At 44.6% G+C, this 16,376-nt stretch overlaps 2 protein-coding genes across 5 annotated transcripts in view; both read left to right on the top strand.

The window, feature by feature from the left end:
• The window catches only part of LOC112981713 (probable cation-transporting ATPase 13A4), a 42,478-nt gene extending 31,938 nt beyond the window's left edge, over positions 1 to 10,540 (top strand). The window contains exons 22-30 of the mRNA XM_026097573.2: positions 995 to 1,037; positions 1,964 to 2,073; positions 3,319 to 3,415; positions 4,154 to 4,226; positions 5,489 to 5,663; positions 6,135 to 6,352; positions 7,878 to 7,966; positions 9,664 to 9,744; positions 10,231 to 10,540. Of these exons, the coding sequence (XP_025953358.2) occupies positions 995 to 1,037; positions 1,964 to 2,073; positions 3,319 to 3,415; positions 4,154 to 4,226; positions 5,489 to 5,663; positions 6,135 to 6,352; positions 7,878 to 7,966; positions 9,664 to 9,744; positions 10,231 to 10,452 (1,108 nt within the window). The 3' untranslated portion in view covers positions 10,453 to 10,540. The remainder of the gene's footprint in view (positions 1 to 994; positions 1,038 to 1,963; positions 2,074 to 3,318; positions 3,416 to 4,153; positions 4,227 to 5,488; positions 5,664 to 6,134; positions 6,353 to 7,877; positions 7,967 to 9,663; positions 9,745 to 10,230) is intronic.
• A 5,077-nt stretch (positions 10,541 to 15,617) lies between these two features.
• Positions 15,618 to 16,376, top strand: part of LOC112981678 (probable cation-transporting ATPase 13A5) — a 44,542-nt gene continuing 43,783 nt past the window's right edge. For 2 of the 4 annotated variants that reach the window (XM_064516793.1, XM_064516795.1), the window contains exon 1: positions 15,619 to 15,829. In XM_064516793.1, coding sequence (XP_064372863.1) covers positions 15,683 to 15,829 — 147 coding nt within the window. In that variant the 5' untranslated portion in view covers positions 15,619 to 15,682. Of the gene's footprint in view, positions 15,830 to 16,376 lie in introns of all 4 variants that reach the window. The other 2 variants (XM_064516794.1, XM_064516796.1) reach the window with 2 other exon arrangements.

The raw sequence follows: 16,376 nt of genomic DNA, 5'->3' as shown, positions 1-16,376 counted from the left end.
CAGTCTTTTTGCTGCACTGTCACTGACCCAGTCTGATGGATTAGAAGACAGAGCAGTCTGTGGACAGTGTGGGAAATCAGGGCAATCTATGCCCTGTGCTCCTAACAGCCATGGAGATATATATAGATCTCTGAGTTCCAGATGTCTTGCTGCCTGTTATTCAGCTACTTCCCAAGTTTTTTGAAGACCCGCCCCACCCCTACCTCAGCTAGCTAGCCCGTGACCTCTCCCTAGAGCAAGGTAAGCTTGAAACTGTTTCAGACTTGTCAGCCTGGTGTGAGCAGCTGTGAACATGCTAACCACTGTCTGGCCTTCCCGGAGCACCATCAATGCCTTCCAGAGAGAACTTTTCCTGCACTGGAATCCAGGCCTCAAGAATAAAAGACTCAAGTGAGTCAGGTCCAGAAGTAGTAGGCTGGTTTTATTTGGATGCTGTGGATATAAAGACTTATTATATAAAGACTAGGCTTGGCATTTCAAAAGGTCCTTTCAGCTTCAGGATCTGTCCCCAGATACCCTGTTAAACCCATACTCCCCTCTCCCTACTCCAGCTGCCTTTCTCACTCTTTACTCCCCCAGGAGATCCTGGAGGGACTGGACCCCAAGACAGAGTGCCCATTCATATCTATCTCTGTGAACAATGAGGTATCAGTGTCTGGGATCCTCCCTGTCTGAGCTGGCCCATCACCCTTAACCCTTTCCTCTGTTATGAGCCTGCACCCAGTGAGCGTGGAAGACTGAGGCCATTGTAGTGAACATAAAACTACATGCTAATGTAGTTTTCAGTCCATCACAGCAGAAACTCTTTGCTGTAGACACATCCAAGGTGCAAGCCCAGGCACACAGAGTCCAGAGTCCTGCATTTCTGGTGCTTCACTCCTTCAACCTTCCAGATGAGCTTTTAACAAAAACCAGGGGGAGGGGGCTTTGATTCCCTCCTGTTTACAGGTCTCACCTTCCCCAGCACTGAACTACAGGTCAATTTATTTTTTAGTTACTTTGTGGGCATGTGTGGAGATGGAGCCAATGACTGTGGGGTAAGTGAAAACTCTTCACAGTATATTTATTTTAAAAATGAATGCAATGCCAATAGTGTACCCCAGACTGAGCACGCACGGGAGATAGGAGTCCTCTGCTTATTCACAGAGCAGCTGTACTGGCCCCAGTACTGATTCAGGTCTGATTCCACAGCGTGGTCCTTACTATGCAGAAGCTATCCTAGGCAGAGACAGTTGCAAATCATGGTCTCAAGGACCAATCCATTTTTCTTTGCAAAAACACCCAAAAGACTCTCCAAATCCTCCACTGGGATTTCTAGCAACACCTTCAGTGACTGAGGGAGCAGAAGGATGAGGTTAAGATGAGTTCCCTCGAGGAACAGCTGTAGCCCCACCGGGTTTTTGTAAGTACATCTTTTAAAAGTACAAGGAATTTTTTTTCCAAAAAGAAGGGTCAGTATTCAGGAAGGAGCCAATAACTCCCTTTGGCTTCAGTGACAGGTTCAGTTTGCTCCTGTGGCTTCACACACCCCTGTGTCAATGGGAGCAATGCCACCCAAGCAGTGAAGCACTTTCTGATGCAGGGTATATGCACTAACACAATGTCCCAAGCGTTCTCCTGGGGGAAGCAGCCAGAAGATCTAGACTGTCTGCATAAGATGTGACTGCAATGAAGCACTGACAAAGGAGGCACAGCCAAACCTGTCTTCTGCAGGTTGTGTGGATGGTTTGGGGGGCCTGTGAGGAATGGACTTTGCTCGTGCTGTCATTGCCTTATTGCTTCTGGATGGCATGCTGCAACCATATCCCACTGGCGGAAACTTAGCGGTGGAGCACACCCAGGGAATGAGGAGGGACTACTGTTCACAAAAAGCATCTTTTAGTAAGGGGTTCAGTTCTAGGTTGGCATACCAGTCACTGTGTCTTCCTTGCTTGCGAGTACTGAAGAGGAATGTGCCTTTCAGGCTTTGAAAATGGCACATGCAGGGATATCACTGTCAGATCAGGAGGCATCCGTGGCTTCACCTTTCACATCACAAACTCCCAGCATAGCATGTGTGCCAGAGCTAATCAGGTAAGTGTGGATTCTTGTGTCCTGTTACGCGAAGGAGACAGTCCCAGCTCCTCTCTAATATTAGAGTTTAGTGTTCCCACCAGGCCAGGCTGTACATATAGAGGGAAAAATAAAATTCTTTGACCTTTAAATTGCCTTGAAATTGTTCCTCTCTAAATTTCCTTTAAGATAAGTCTTTTTTTTTTCCCTCAAAACTACAGGAGGAGGGCAACTGCAGCTGAGCATTATATCATTAGCAATATTTGAAGTTCAAAAGAAATAGCAAAACAAGCAGTGCTCTATAAGTTGAATCCAGTCCACAGTTCCACCCTGTGCCTTATTATTAGGCACAACCTCTGATATACTATGCAAACACAAAATTAGCATCCGTTGAGCCATTCCTTTAGTTACGTTTTGCAAGAAGTTACTTGTTCCTTCCTCAGTAGAGCATAGGGGATCAGGACTGTGCCAAACTTAAGCATTTAATGCAGTGAACATCAGGAATCACAGGAAGTCACTGTCCAAAACCAGGAGCTTTGTTAAGAACAGCTTTAGCACTAGATCTGCTGGCTACTTCATCACCGAGACTCTCTAGAACTTCCCCCAAACCACTGCTCAAAGGAGCAATACCTCTATCTAATACTGTGAGCCGGGGTGAAGCTAGGAACAGACCCAGCAATTGACTTAGTCCATTGCTCTAACCACTGAACATGCTATCTTCTGAAGAGTCTGTAACAGTGAATAGGACTATTCCTTATTCTGATGGGTTTTTCTGTAAATTCCACAAAGTATTTGATAGAGCTGTGAAGAAGGCCAAGGTCCTGATTTTGCTTAGTGGGGCAGATGAATACTGGAGAGCATTTCAAAAGAATCTGTTTCCCCAGTCAGATACTGTATGGTCACTGCTGGAGAAAAGGATATGTCACTTTGAATTGTCTGAGCAGCTGCCTGGCTCTGTGCATTTTTCCTAGTGTGTAATTGTTACCTGCACTATTAATGTCAGCAGGAAGACTCGCTGGAATAAATCCTAGTCTTGGGAATATGGATGACTGGAATCAAGTCCTTTTGCTTGCAGCAGTGTTTCTGCAAGAGAAAGTTTTACTTTCATTCAGGTCAAATTTTAGTTAATTCACCTCCCAGCAAAATACTGGCAGAGACTTCTCTCCTTGTGACATATGCCCTGTTTTTCAATAGCATTTCCAGAGTATTGGCAACAGAAGCAGACCCATCACGTAATTGCTGTTATTTATTCACCTCTTTACACAGGGAAGGCCGTGCCGCTCTGGTCACTTCCTTCTGCATGTTCAAGTACATGGCACTGTACAGCACCATCCAGTACCTTGGTGTTCTCCTGCTGTACTGGGTATGTCTTGGGAACATGGGACTTGTTGGCTAGGATTGGATAGACTACTGCTGTCTGTAGGATAAACATGGCATAAAACTAGGAAATGGAGTTCTTCCTCTATCTGAGCTACAAACTTCTGTGACTATCATGTCCTTCTGTATCCTCATCTGAAAACTGGAAAGGTTCTTCCCGTTAACTTCAGCCAAAGGGCTTAGGGTCCCAGCTGGACAAAAGGGAGGCTGAGATACTGAGCAGTAGTTCAGATGAGGGCATATGTTTGTGAAAAGGGAGAATTTGGCATAAGCATATGATGTTGCAATTTTTTCAGCATTTAAAACATGAATTAGCTTAACAGTAAGCAAAATCCCCTAGAGTGCCTTAAACCACTTCTGTATGGCTTCTTCCCAACTAGGGAGGAGGGCTTTGCATTCAGAAGTCACCCAGCATTGAGAAAAGACATGTCTCTTCAAATAGGCTTCTTTTTTGTTGCACTGAGTGAACTGGAAGCATCATTACCCTGAGCAATGCACAAAATAAGAGTATTCACCGCAGGCCCAGTAATGATGAATATGAATATATTGGCAGGGTGGTGGGTTGTGTGGTCCCCTTATCTGCTGAATAGCATACTCCTGGAATTTCAGAACAAACAGCAGAGCATTAGCTCCATGAAAATAATACAGCTTCTGGAGATGATATGAACAAGCCCACGGCAAATGTCTGATTTGTGATTTTTTTTCTTTGTGTTCCTCTTTTCAGCAACTAAACTCCTTTGGGAATTACCAATTTTTGTTCCAAGATCTGGCTATTACCACTGTAATTGGTGTGACAAGTAAGCCCCTTAGTCATTTTATGTATTAGTGAGAGAACAGATCTCAAATATTTTTCTCTTCTCCAGAAATGCATAATCCTGTGTGTAGCAAGGGAGAAAAGAGACTGTATAGACTATAGGAGTTTTAGTTCAGTAGAGAAGGCTTCTTGTTGGAGAAAAGAAAGCTCTGAATTAAAACAGGCAGTTCTTAGTGGTGGAGTTGCTAGGCATGTTGGTTGTTGATAACTGGGATGTTGTCCCTAGAGGGAGAGAAAACAAACAGACCTAATGAAGTAGAAGGGAACATTCAGGCTTTTTCCTGTGGACTTGAGAAGTCAGATCAAGAAGATGGTGAAGGATCCATGCTGAAAGGAAAGAGGTTGCACTGTGTGGAGTCCAAGTCACGTTCCAAGCTGTGTAGGAAGGAGGCACAAGAGGAAAGAGATATGAAAATGGGCAGGAAAGAAGTGACAGATGTCAGACACTGCACAGGAAAAAGTTGTAAGCCAAGAATGAGAGAGGAGAACAGCACCGGACAAGGAGGGGAAAGGAAAGAGGCCAGTTGGTGGGATAGAATAAATGAAGGGAGAGATTTAGAAGCAGGAATGGCAAGGGTTGGGAATGAAAAGCATATGTCAAAAGCACACAACTGTCTCCCATCCCTGTGGGATCACAGACAACTGGAAAAGGCCTTGATGAAATCAGTCCTAAAGGGTCAGCCACCATACTGGGTGATGAAAGCTATCTTGCTATAAGTAGCCCATTTGGCAACACTGCATCAAGGCTTTCTGTATAGTAATTTTACTCAAAGGGCCAGTAAGCCTGGATGATGTGATGAAACCTAAGAAGAGAGGACTTGAGGGAAATCTGTTGGGTCCTCTACCAGCTCAAATAATCAGGCACTAGGTGCTTAGTGCAGGAGGATACATGGAACATGTACAACAATATATCCCAAGCCACAGATGACAACAAATCACACAGAGAGCAGAAGAGTCTGAGCATATCCTTGTATCTTTGGCCTGACAGCAGACGAATAAAATCAAGATCCAGTTTCTTTTTTCCAAAAGTGCCTAATAGTGGTCAGATGGCATTAATTAACCCCTTCTGTGGCCAATAAGATTTGATGAGAAAATAGCTGTATTTTGTAATCGAAGTAGTATTTGTATATATTAGAGTGAACCTTGTAGACTGTAAAAGAGCTGGTCATTAATAACAGTCAGTAATAGACAGCAGCACTGCTGGTATTTCGGACACACTAGTAAACATGTCTGTGCATGTTTCAGTGAGTTTCACAGACGCCTATCCAAAGCTGGTTCCCTACAGGCCTCCCAGCCAGCTCATCTCACCCCCATTGCTGCTCTCCGTCATACTTAACATCCTCTTCAGTCTCAGCGTGCAAATTTGGGGGTTTGTGGTGGTCCAGGAGCAGCCCTGGTATTCCAAGACCAATATACACAGGTAAGTCCCCTTCTTGGGACTCTGGGGGACCCAGGCAGACATAATGGGACAGGTCTGCATGATACTATTCATCAGCTTGACCACGATGCTGATCAGCATCTGCAGGCAGACCCTGTGTCCCCCCATAGGGTGCTGAGTAAACAGTGATGTCCGCAGGTCCCAACCTCTCCAGAAAGTCTGCTGTGCAACACAGTGCTTGTGGTGAGAATCTTTCTGCTGAGCACAAAGAGGAGCATTTGATTGCAGGGGAGGCCAGGGTATCCAAGCAGGTTTGAACTCAGACTCTGCCAAGTTCATCAAACTCAACCCAGTGGGTGAGATTGAGGGCACTGCCAATAACCCACATCCTTGTGATAGCAGGGGCAAATCATGACTATGAGGGAGTATGAGGATTCCTGATAGTGGTAGTGGAAGCTGGGGGAAATGACCAGACAGCGATCATTTGCTGATCAGAGTGACACTTTCTTACAGTGCCTGCCTCTCAGGAAATGACAGCCACATGGAGAGTTCTTCCTCTATTTCCAGTCTTGGCTTCCATGGGGTGAGAGATGGAGCCCCTAGGGAAGTGGACAATGGCTATAAGAGCTACGAAAACACCACAGTGTGGCTGCTAAGTACCATCAACTGCCTCATCGTAGCACTAGTTTTTTCCAAGGGAAAACCTTTCAGGCAGCCTGTCTACACAAACTGTAAGTATGGGAAGAAAAGGAGGGATCTGTGGCACACTCAGCTCAGGAGTTCAACTCACTAGAGAAAAATTAAAACTTGGGCAAAGTGATGCCAGCCAAAACAGCAGGAGCTCAGTATAAGATTTCTAAATCTCTACTTTGTTGACTAAAGGCAACCTTTTCAGAAGTTTTAGTCCCAACTGCATTCTGTGATCAGCACCTCTCTGAGCTGGACTGACACTTTGTGCTTCTGTGCTGCTGGAAGTTTGATCCTGACATTTGGATTTCTGAAGCAGACAAATAAAAACTGTTAACAAGTAGAAGTCAGGCGCTGTTGACTGGCAGAAGTGTCGTGTTACTGCAGAGAGCCTGAATGGTGCATCTCAAGAAAAGAAGAGGCAGAATTAGAAGGCCTCACTTTGCTCTTGTCTTTAGAATATCACAGGAATAGCCGTATCCCTGTCCCTGCAAGGCAAGCTGGTTGAGCAGTGTCTGAGGGGACTCATGTTCAGGATGTTCTCTTGGGCCCATCTCAGAAGAAAAAATACAATGAAATCTGTGCATTTTCAGAATCCCTGTTTCCCATTCCAGAACCGGAGATGTTTAACAGTTGATAATTCTATAGCCAGTATCTCCTTTAAAGAGAAAATATCAAAGATTACAGCATCTTGAAGGAGCTCTAATGAAATCTAGCTGCTCTGTTCTGTCTCTGAAAGACGGTCATGTGAAGGGAAGATCAGCACATGTGATTGTGGCAATTGTGGGAGTTGCAGTGAGGCATACAAGGGCTGTTCTTTTTCTCTGTGGGACAAATTGTGCAGCTCTCAAGAAAAGCTTTGCTCAGCATTTCTCTGCTGAAGAGTTAGATGTATGCTGTAGGTTTCATGGCCTGGCTCTTTTCGGTATGGACATAGTGAGGTGGGGACAATCCTCTCAGAAAAGGTGAAGAGATGAACTGATTCTTGATCTACAATCACATACATCATCAGAAAATTTCAGATAGCAGAAGGGTCATCAATCTCACAGAACCAGGCAAAAACAGAGTGAGTGACAGGGGGGTGAAGTCTGATTCATGCTAGCTAAAAAGAATTTACTGGTCATTGAGAAATCTGCCTAGGGGATAGGGAGGGCAATAGATTCTCCATTAGTTGGAATCTTTAGATACTGATAGGCAAAGCTCCTAATTAATCAGTGAGAACAAGGCTGCATCTTGGACATCTTTGTGAATGACAGAACAGGAGATGCTGGGCTCAGTGTGAGACATGCCAAAAGCTCTCTGGTTCTGAGACCTGATAGGTCAGACTGAATGATTAAAACAATCTATGGCTGCAAGGCTTGTCTCAGCCTCACATATATCTACTTGACTGAGTAAAGCTGGGGTTTTACTCAGTTCTTTTTTTTTCCCTGTGCATTCCTTGCTATTTTGTGGATTTTTTTTCCTAGTATTTGACACAGAAAATGATGTCTACATTCCTCTCTAGTAAAAGCAAGCAGCTGAGGATGCTTGTAAATCCATGGTTTTATTTGCTTCCTCTTGCCCCTTCAGATGTCTTCATACTGGTGCTCACAGGGCAGCTGGGTGTTTGCCTTTTCTTGGTGTTTGCTGATATTGATGATCTCTATTCAAAGTTGGATGTAAGTATTGTTCCAGGGTAGGTTTTCATATTACTGCCAACCCATTATAAGTGCACTAGGACTGTTTTTAGCACAAGGCACAGACTTTAGCAGGGACATATGGCATTTTTGAAGACAAGTCAAGTTTAAAAGAGGTGGATTTTAGATGATGAGAATGAAGAACCTTCTGGAGATATGCTAGCTCCACAACTATTAGGAGGATATTGAACAAACTAAGGTCTGTGCATTCTAGCCATCTGCACAAAGACCTCAGTTTGATTGTTTCAGTGCAATCGCCATGCAAAAGAAGTCCACATTGCTGAACTTACCATGTTTGGTATGTTCGTGGCTTGATGGTTAGAAGTGAGTCCAGCAGAAGAAAGGGGCTAGGCCCTGCAAGGTAAGCTGAAGTAATATGCACTTCTGTTTCTCAGGCTGTACCTGCTCTGCAGGCAGAACACGTGAAGAGGATCTGCCAGTCAGTGCTCACTGCAGCTCTTGGTTTTCAGTCTCCAACATTTTCAGGCACCCTGTCTAGATTTTAGAGCTGGCTGGAGCCCACAGCTTCCAAAAGCATCATTTGAGTTTACAACAGTTGTGCAGGAAGACTAGCAAGATTGTCATGGGAATAGAGCATCTGTCTTGAAAGATATCAGGAGCCTGACAGAAGGCAAGCTGGGAGCTGCCATGTACAAATACATCCTAGGGTAGATACCATGGAGGGATAAGAGCTACAGGACAGGGCTGTCAGAAAATTGGAAGGGAAGGAAAATTGGCTGGAAATTGGAAAGAAAATGTTAACCTCTTCCAGCGTGACTCTCACACAGCTGTATAGTAGGGCATCACAAGAACAAAACAAAACAAACACACAGCTATTTTGTTAGTAAATTTTGGATCAGAACAGTGCAATAAGGTGGCTCTGGGTAACAAGTACTGGACATGATGCTGCTTAAGTCCTGTATCTTTGTGTAAGTGTTGGAAAGTGGATCTAGAAATGGGAATAATGAAATGTGGAAACAGATACATAGGCAAAAAGAACAGACCTGGATTTTGATTGCCAAGCAGCCTAGCTATGGCTGCCTCACCGTATAACAGCTCCCGGAGCAGAGACCCACCGAGAAGATATGATTAAAGATTCAGCCACGAGATGGCACTTTTAAGCAAACCTTAGTCCTGTTGTGGACTGTGGTGACACAGAATATTGTCAGCACTGCAGCTCTGAGGGACTAAAATGGCACTGGGAAGAACTGCAAAACTCGCAGTCTGTCTGGAGGGAATGCACTGGATTTGTTGGGAAGAGAAAAGGAGGGAGTGACAGTAAGACAAAAGTCTGAAGTAGCCTAGCCCTGGAGAAACTGCTGATACAAATTTTGGATCTGAGCTGCATCTCTGAAATAGGTTGAGCTACAGCCAGAAACCCAGTGCCCCAGCTGTGGGAAGCTGGAGATGGATTTGGAGCTGAAATACTCAGACCGATTTCTTATTTTAGGAAGAAAGCAAACATTTAGGTTTTCTGTTGCAGTTCTGGAGTATGGTTTTCTCTGCTGGATCATAAGTTTAAATGCGTCTTCATCAGTAATTCCTCAAGACCAGCAGCAATATCAGCTTTTCAGCAATGTATGCAGTCAGTGTGGGATTTTGGCTTCTGATGATGCATGCTCCCACCTGTGCCCAGTGCATGCACACATTGTTGACCACTTCTCCTGCTTTCTTCCTAGCTTGTCTGCACGCCCACCACGTGGCGGGTCTCCATGGTTATAATGCTTGCAGTCACACTTGCTGTGTCCTTCATTGCCGAGGTGAGTGAGCTTCTTTGAACATACCTGTCAGCACTATTTGGAGAGAAGAAAGGGTCAGGTCTCATTCTCTTCCATCCTTCTCAGCCCAGCTTGGGAATATCTAGTAAAACATGAGCCATTGCTGCTACCCTCAAAGCCCCGCATCAGAATGATCAGATATGAGAGTATGCCTGGCCCCAACAACCTTTTCTTTCTTCTGGTGAACAGGGTGTACCAGGCCCTTCCCCAGGTCAGAGAAATATGGGGCATGTTTAGTGTTTTCTACTCAAATCCTGCAGACTCTCAGGAGGAACCAGTCCCAGCTTTCTGGTGGAGAGCTCTGGTGGAGCTGATACAAGTAGTGCCCAGTAAAGGACTATTTATGGGATATGGATAAGCAGGACATGGTGGGAGATCTACTACTTTCTCTGTGTGTGTCCTGTGGATGAAGAGGAAAAGCTGCTCTTTGGGTCCTCCAAAATCTTCCATCTGCTCTTGCTTTTACAGGAAGCTGTCATCGAGAACAGAGCCCTATGGCTGCTGCTGAAAAAGACCTTTGGGTACTACTCAAAAAGCCATTACAGGAGGCTGCAGCGGGTGTTAGAGCAGGACTCAGCCTGGCCACCTCTGAATGAAACTTTCTTTTCAGATTCTGTTGCAATATCAGTAGATGAAAATATGGGAGGCCACAGCAATCCAACATTTGACAGCAATGAGAACACACTCTGAAGGAAACATGTCCAGGACAGTTGTACCTGATGGTGAAAGGACTGTCCCAGAGACATTAGAAAAGAGGAAGGATTGACTGACTCCTACCCCCCCCCCCCCCCCGATTCTGAGTCTAACCAGGTTTGGCTCAAATACACTAGAAGCATAAAATCTGGCTGCAGTAGCATAAAGCCACTATGATGGTTCTCTTGTCCCCTGACAAACAGATGAGTGGCTGCTGGCAGCTACCTGTAAATGGAGCAGCCTGGGAAGACTGGCAAAGTATATCCATGGTTGAAACTCCCAGTGCTGCATCCCTCTCTTAAGCTGCGTTAGGCAGTCTGTAAGGACGGTGGATCTTCCTCATGACAAGTAGCTAATTCAGATTCCAGCATTCCTACTTCCCTTTAGAGAAATCAGATAGAACTTGCTCCTATTTGAGGCTGCTGAACACCGGCAGGTCCTTGTATTCCTACAGCTCCCAGAGTTTCAGATACTGCTACCTCACGTCTGGGGTTTGTTGTTTCCTTCTCTGTCAATGCTTCACTTTCTGTAGCTTTAAGGAGCTACAAATAGCCAGAGCCTTCTCCTAGAACCATCCACTCTCATTGTCATCGTGTCTTTCCCATCCCTGAGCTACCATGATGGGAACAGTGCAGAGCTCTTGCTAGCTCCCTGTTACCAGGCAACCCACTTGCACTAAGGGAGAGGGATGGGACTTCCCAGAGCCATTCAAGGCTTTTGGGAGCCTCTCTGTGCCTGGAATTTGGATTGAGGATCGTGACGATTTTTTTAGCCCTGTTTTCAGTTTGAATGATGTACTTGCATTTTCCAGGTAAAAATTTATTGACCTACAGAGCAGAATGATTTCATTGTTTCACCTTGTTTTGGGGGGAAGTGTCTGTCTGGATTGTCTTTTTTAAAAAAATTAGACTGAAATACATAGTATTTGCAAATTATGATCTCATTCTGTGGGGCTCCAAGACATGCTGACTCTTGTGGTGTGAATTTGTTGGGCTGGACTAGAGTGCGTCCTGCACAGCTGGGGTGCTCCCTCCCATCAGTTTCCAGTTTACCGGGGTAAGAAGCAGATATTCTAGGGGTTACTACTCCCAAGAAGCTAAAGCCTGAATTAAAGAACTGTGAACAACAAACACAGCTGAATCTCAGCATAATTCTATTAAAGTCTGTAACACACTCTTAAGTTGGACCATCTGAGGTTTCGGTTGTGGTTTCCTCCTGTATTTGTGTGTGTTGCACACTGTGCATGTCACTCATCCACTCATGTCCCCCACCTGTTAACTTTGAAGGTAACTTTATCCTATGGGGCTATTAAAGATGTGTTTCGGGGCTGCTTCACTCACTCTTTTGTGCTGCTTCTGCAGTACATAAATACAGAAACACTGAGCATTTCTGAAAGTTTTGCCTACTTAAAAAAGTACATTCTGCCAGCAAGAATTCTTTTAGCCCTTTGATGATAGGCTGACTTCCTACTTAACATGTTTTGCAGTTTCTGTCCCCAGCTGCGTACAGCAGCAAGACATCAGTCAGAAGGCTTCGGACCAAGAGGAACAATTTCTTCTTTTGATAGGGTGTCTGTTGGGGGTGTCCCTCTGAAATGGCTGCACAGTTTGTTTTGTCACAGCTGGAGTTTGCCAATGCTTTTCCTGGGTGGAGCTCAGGAGCGCTTCAGCACTTGAGGCCTGTGTGTTCCCATTATTCAATGCTAAAGCACCCTTGCACTGCAACAGAAACCCAGCTAATGAGGCAGGATGGGAGTCATGATAAAGACTCCTTTGGCCTTTCAGAGTGAAAACTAGCTCTGGATAACCAAAAGCAAATCAGTGTAGATTATGCATTGCTTTGATTCAACATCTGAACCAGAACCATGTTTGAAAAAAATTTAGCTTGAATCAAAAAAAAAGTTCTTGGTACTCATTTTAATAAAAAGAAAAAAAAGTTTGTTTTAAACGTGAATAAAATATTTGTTTGACTCAAAGCAATTTTTTTCTCATCTTAGACAAGTTTGATAAATGCAAAGGGAGTAAACACCAATCACAAAACAAGAGAAGCTGTGGCAGTACATTTGGAGTGCCACCGACCAGAAGATGGGAATCTCAGCCAGGAAATGGCAAAATTTGGTTTATTTCTCTCTTGCTGATGGGGTTTCAGAATTATACTTTTCTCAGGACCATGTCCTAATTATCAGGATACAAAGTGTTTTGGAGTCAGTAGCTTTCACTGTCTCTGTTGATCCTGGTGCATGTCACATGGAGTTTTAAATATTCATCAACTTGTTGAGAAACTCTGTATCCCAGTGGGGAGGCACTTACTGCAGGACTGACACTAGTCTCTGCCCCAACAAATACGCATTTCCTCCAAAGGGAAGCAGCTGAACAGGGCAGACTGAAGGTTCAGACATTGGCTGAGCTGCAGTAATTGGCTTGGTGTATGTTTTAGCCCTTTGCAAGTGCAAAGTAAAACAGTTGCTCCTGTGTGTCAGCAGCTCACTGAGCAGTGAGAGTTCAGGGGTGTACACGAGCCTGAGAGCACCTGACCGCTGAACTTGCTCCTGCAGGGCGGATAGGGCAGTTTTTTGCAAGAGAGGAGTGAGCATCCTTTTAGGCAGTAGAGGAACCTGAGTCTGTTTCCTATGTTTTGGGTGAAGGCCCAAATCATTGCACTACTGAGAAATGAGAGGCACAGATCCAGCAGTGCTATTTCCTTCTGTTTTGTGACTCTAACCGGAACATTTTCTCAGCTGAAACTGGTTGACCAATAACCCAGTAACTCCACACTGGGATCAGAGCCACAGTTTAGGTAACCCATCAGCTGGCTTCAGGCTGTGGCAAACAGCTGACATCAAAGGGAAATCATCAGAACAGGGAAAATTGGTAGAGATGTGTCCCCTAGAATTCCCTCTCACCCTGAATTCATGAAAATGAAAAATTTCACATTTTTTTTGACAAAGGATTTCCCAGAAAAAATAAAACAAAAACAAAAAACCTCCCAGTCCTACTTATAAGTAGGAATCTCTAACACTGTGACTACGACATTCCACTACTACTGACCTGGAGAAGCCTCTGGGTCAGCAAATGGGAACAATTTCCGTGCATGAAACAAACTCCTTGTTCAAGAATGGTCTGGTTTTGCTTTCAAGGTCTCCTCTCTCTCGGAAAGAACACTCCAAGGAAGTAATGATTCTTGGTATTTCACGATTTTTCTTCATGCAGTGAGAACCAGCCAGCCTGAGGGTTACGTGTCTCAGGGTCTGCTGTGAATTCTCATCTGCTGCACTCCACAGAGCTCTGGTGACCTTGGGCATTTCAGCCTCACACTCACATTAAAACTTCTGCAAGGCCACACAGCTCAGCACAAATCAGAAAAGGTTCACATTTGTTCAGGGTGAGTTTCCAGTTTGTAACAAAACCCATTAGCAGGTCAAGGCTAGAGGCTTTAGCTCTTGCTCTATGCAGTCCTTGCAGCTTCCGGACACACTACAAGAGCAGGCTGGTGGAGTTACTCCTGCCATCCTCTGTTCAAGATACAGTAACAATCTCCTCAGAGACCAAATCCACTATCCCACTTCTGAACTCCTGCACATATGAAATACATTGCTGTATGTGATAAACTGGCAGCCACAGTAGCATTGCTGACTTGGCAATCTGTATCACACCTGTCAATAGTATAGCAAAGTCAACTCTTGGCAAACCTGTGGCACTTGTAGGACCAACAGGATAAAGACTGCTTGCCTACTGCTGAAATACAGCTTTACCTGCATGAAAACAGAATCAAGATGGTAGGTGATATTTAACCTCTGCCACTATATAAGTGTCAATCTTAAGTTCCATCTGCCTATTTAAGTCTAATGTCTCCAGTCATACTGGGGTACCTTTTAACAAATGAGTCACTCTCATCTCCCCTCACTGTTGTCAGCCACTGTTTAATCAGCAGAGCTTTGTGGTGTGTCTCCAGCTGCACTGAGCTGCTTACTCGTCACAGCTCTGTGGCCATCAGGAGATGGGGGATGTGTCACACACACCCTTGCTGCAGACCAGCTCGTGTGCACACATCAATGCACACACGTTCTGGTCCCTCACTTCTGGTGAAATGCCTGCAGGAGACCCAGTCTGCATCCCCATACCAGGGTGGTCCCCTCAATCTTGGACTGGGAAAGTATTTACTGTCAGGAAGAGGAATAGCTTTAAGTTAAAATAGAAGCTTCAAGTGTGCTCAGGATTCTCTTCTGCATTTTGAATTTAGAGGCTCTCTTATTTGAAGTTGTATACTTCTAGATATCAGGATGGCATGAAGAGTAACAAGCTGCTTCCTGCCTGTACAAACTGCCTACCAGCACAGAGAGCTGCTGTGCCCTTCTTGCCCATCCTCACGTGTTTATATGTGCAAGAGAGGCAGGTGCAATGTGGCTATGCAGTTTGGTCTGACTGTTTGAACTTGCTGCTTGGCACTCCCTACTTGCAACACTGACAGAACAGTAGAGGAACAGTGATGAAACTTGGCCACTGAATGAAACAAGATTTTTTTGCAGGGCTATTATAGGAGAGTTTTGAAAATTCTGAGGCCGCATAAAGGCGGGAACAGGTTGACAGCCCTGGATGTGGCCTCAGCAGTCCCTGCCTGCAGTACAAGCTATCCAAACAGAGATGAAAAATTCCCTAGAGGATTGAAATCCCAAGCTCACTTTCTCCTTTTGTGACTGGCAGTGGATGCTGGTTAAATGGACCCCCGGTGATCTTTGCTGGCAGACACTGTCCACCCTGGTTAGCTCACTACCTCTAAATGAAAGGGGCAGACTCCCTGGTGCACAATCAATCCACTGAGACATGCAGCCACTCTTACGGCTAGTTTTAAAATTTAATTTTCCTTTTGAAATACAATTGTCCCAGTTAATGAAAAAAGAAAATCAGTTTTATTTTTGTTCTTCTCTTTTATTCATTACTTGTTTGTCTTGATACAGAGTGATCACAATTTTTGTCTGCTCAACAGCGCTCTAGATCTGAGTTTGCTTGGTAACACAAACATAGGAAGAACAAAGCTCATTCTAAAACACACAGACCCTCACCAATTATAGCTGTAGGTGTGCAATAATATTAACAAGGCCCAACCTTTTCCAGAAAATACTAACTTTCCACTCAAGTAGCACCTTTTCTCTAAGGAACTTGTTGCACACCACAGCTCTTCATGAGAATTACAGAGGAGTCTGGGAAGACAAAGCATCTGCCAAGGGTCAATGAGGAAAGCAATGCAAAATGACTTTGTGCCTAGACTGCCCAAGACAAGAAAAAGAAACATCTCTGTTTTCATACAATGCAGGTGTCTGATGCCAGCAACTGAACAGGTTTTAGAAGACTCATTACTCTTTTTTGTGTCTTCTAAGGTAAGTCTGCATGTTGGAAAAACAGCTGTGGTGCATTCTACACTTAACAACCCCACAAGACAGTGTTTGACCCCTCCCCAGCCCTTCTCTAGCTTGTAGGCAGATGGAGTGCAGTCACAGAGCTAGGAGGAACATACTGTACCATGCAATGATTCAGGGCACCAGACTAACCTGAGGTAGCACTTCCATCCCGCAAACATGGACTAATTGCCAAATGCATATGCGAAATGGCAATGCTCAAACGTGTTGTCAACCAAGCTTGACTATGTAAGTTTGCTTCCTGGTTGGCTATTGACCATTGGGAAGAGAATCCTTTTGTAAGAAAGTAACCAGATATGAAGTGTTCCTTAAAGAGAAAGACTTGTCCCTGCTTGGGAATGCCCCATTTGCACAGTGTCTTTTGTGACCAGTGACCAAAGGAGGTACTGTTTCTGGCAGGCTGGTTTGATTAATCAGTATTTTGTGAATGCCTTTGAGTGGCTGTCCCAGCTCACTGTAGGTACAAGAAGTGGTATGGAAATTAGAAACATCCATAGAGGCAGATTGA

This window comes from Dromaius novaehollandiae, chromosome 9 (genome assembly GCF_036370855.1).
Source record: "Dromaius novaehollandiae isolate bDroNov1 chromosome 9, bDroNov1.hap1, whole genome shotgun sequence".
Classification (NCBI taxonomy): domain Eukaryota; kingdom Metazoa; phylum Chordata; class Aves; order Casuariiformes; family Dromaiidae; genus Dromaius; species Dromaius novaehollandiae.
The sequence above is the reverse complement of the archived record's forward strand: the minus strand, read 5'-3'. Positions and strand labels throughout refer to the sequence as shown.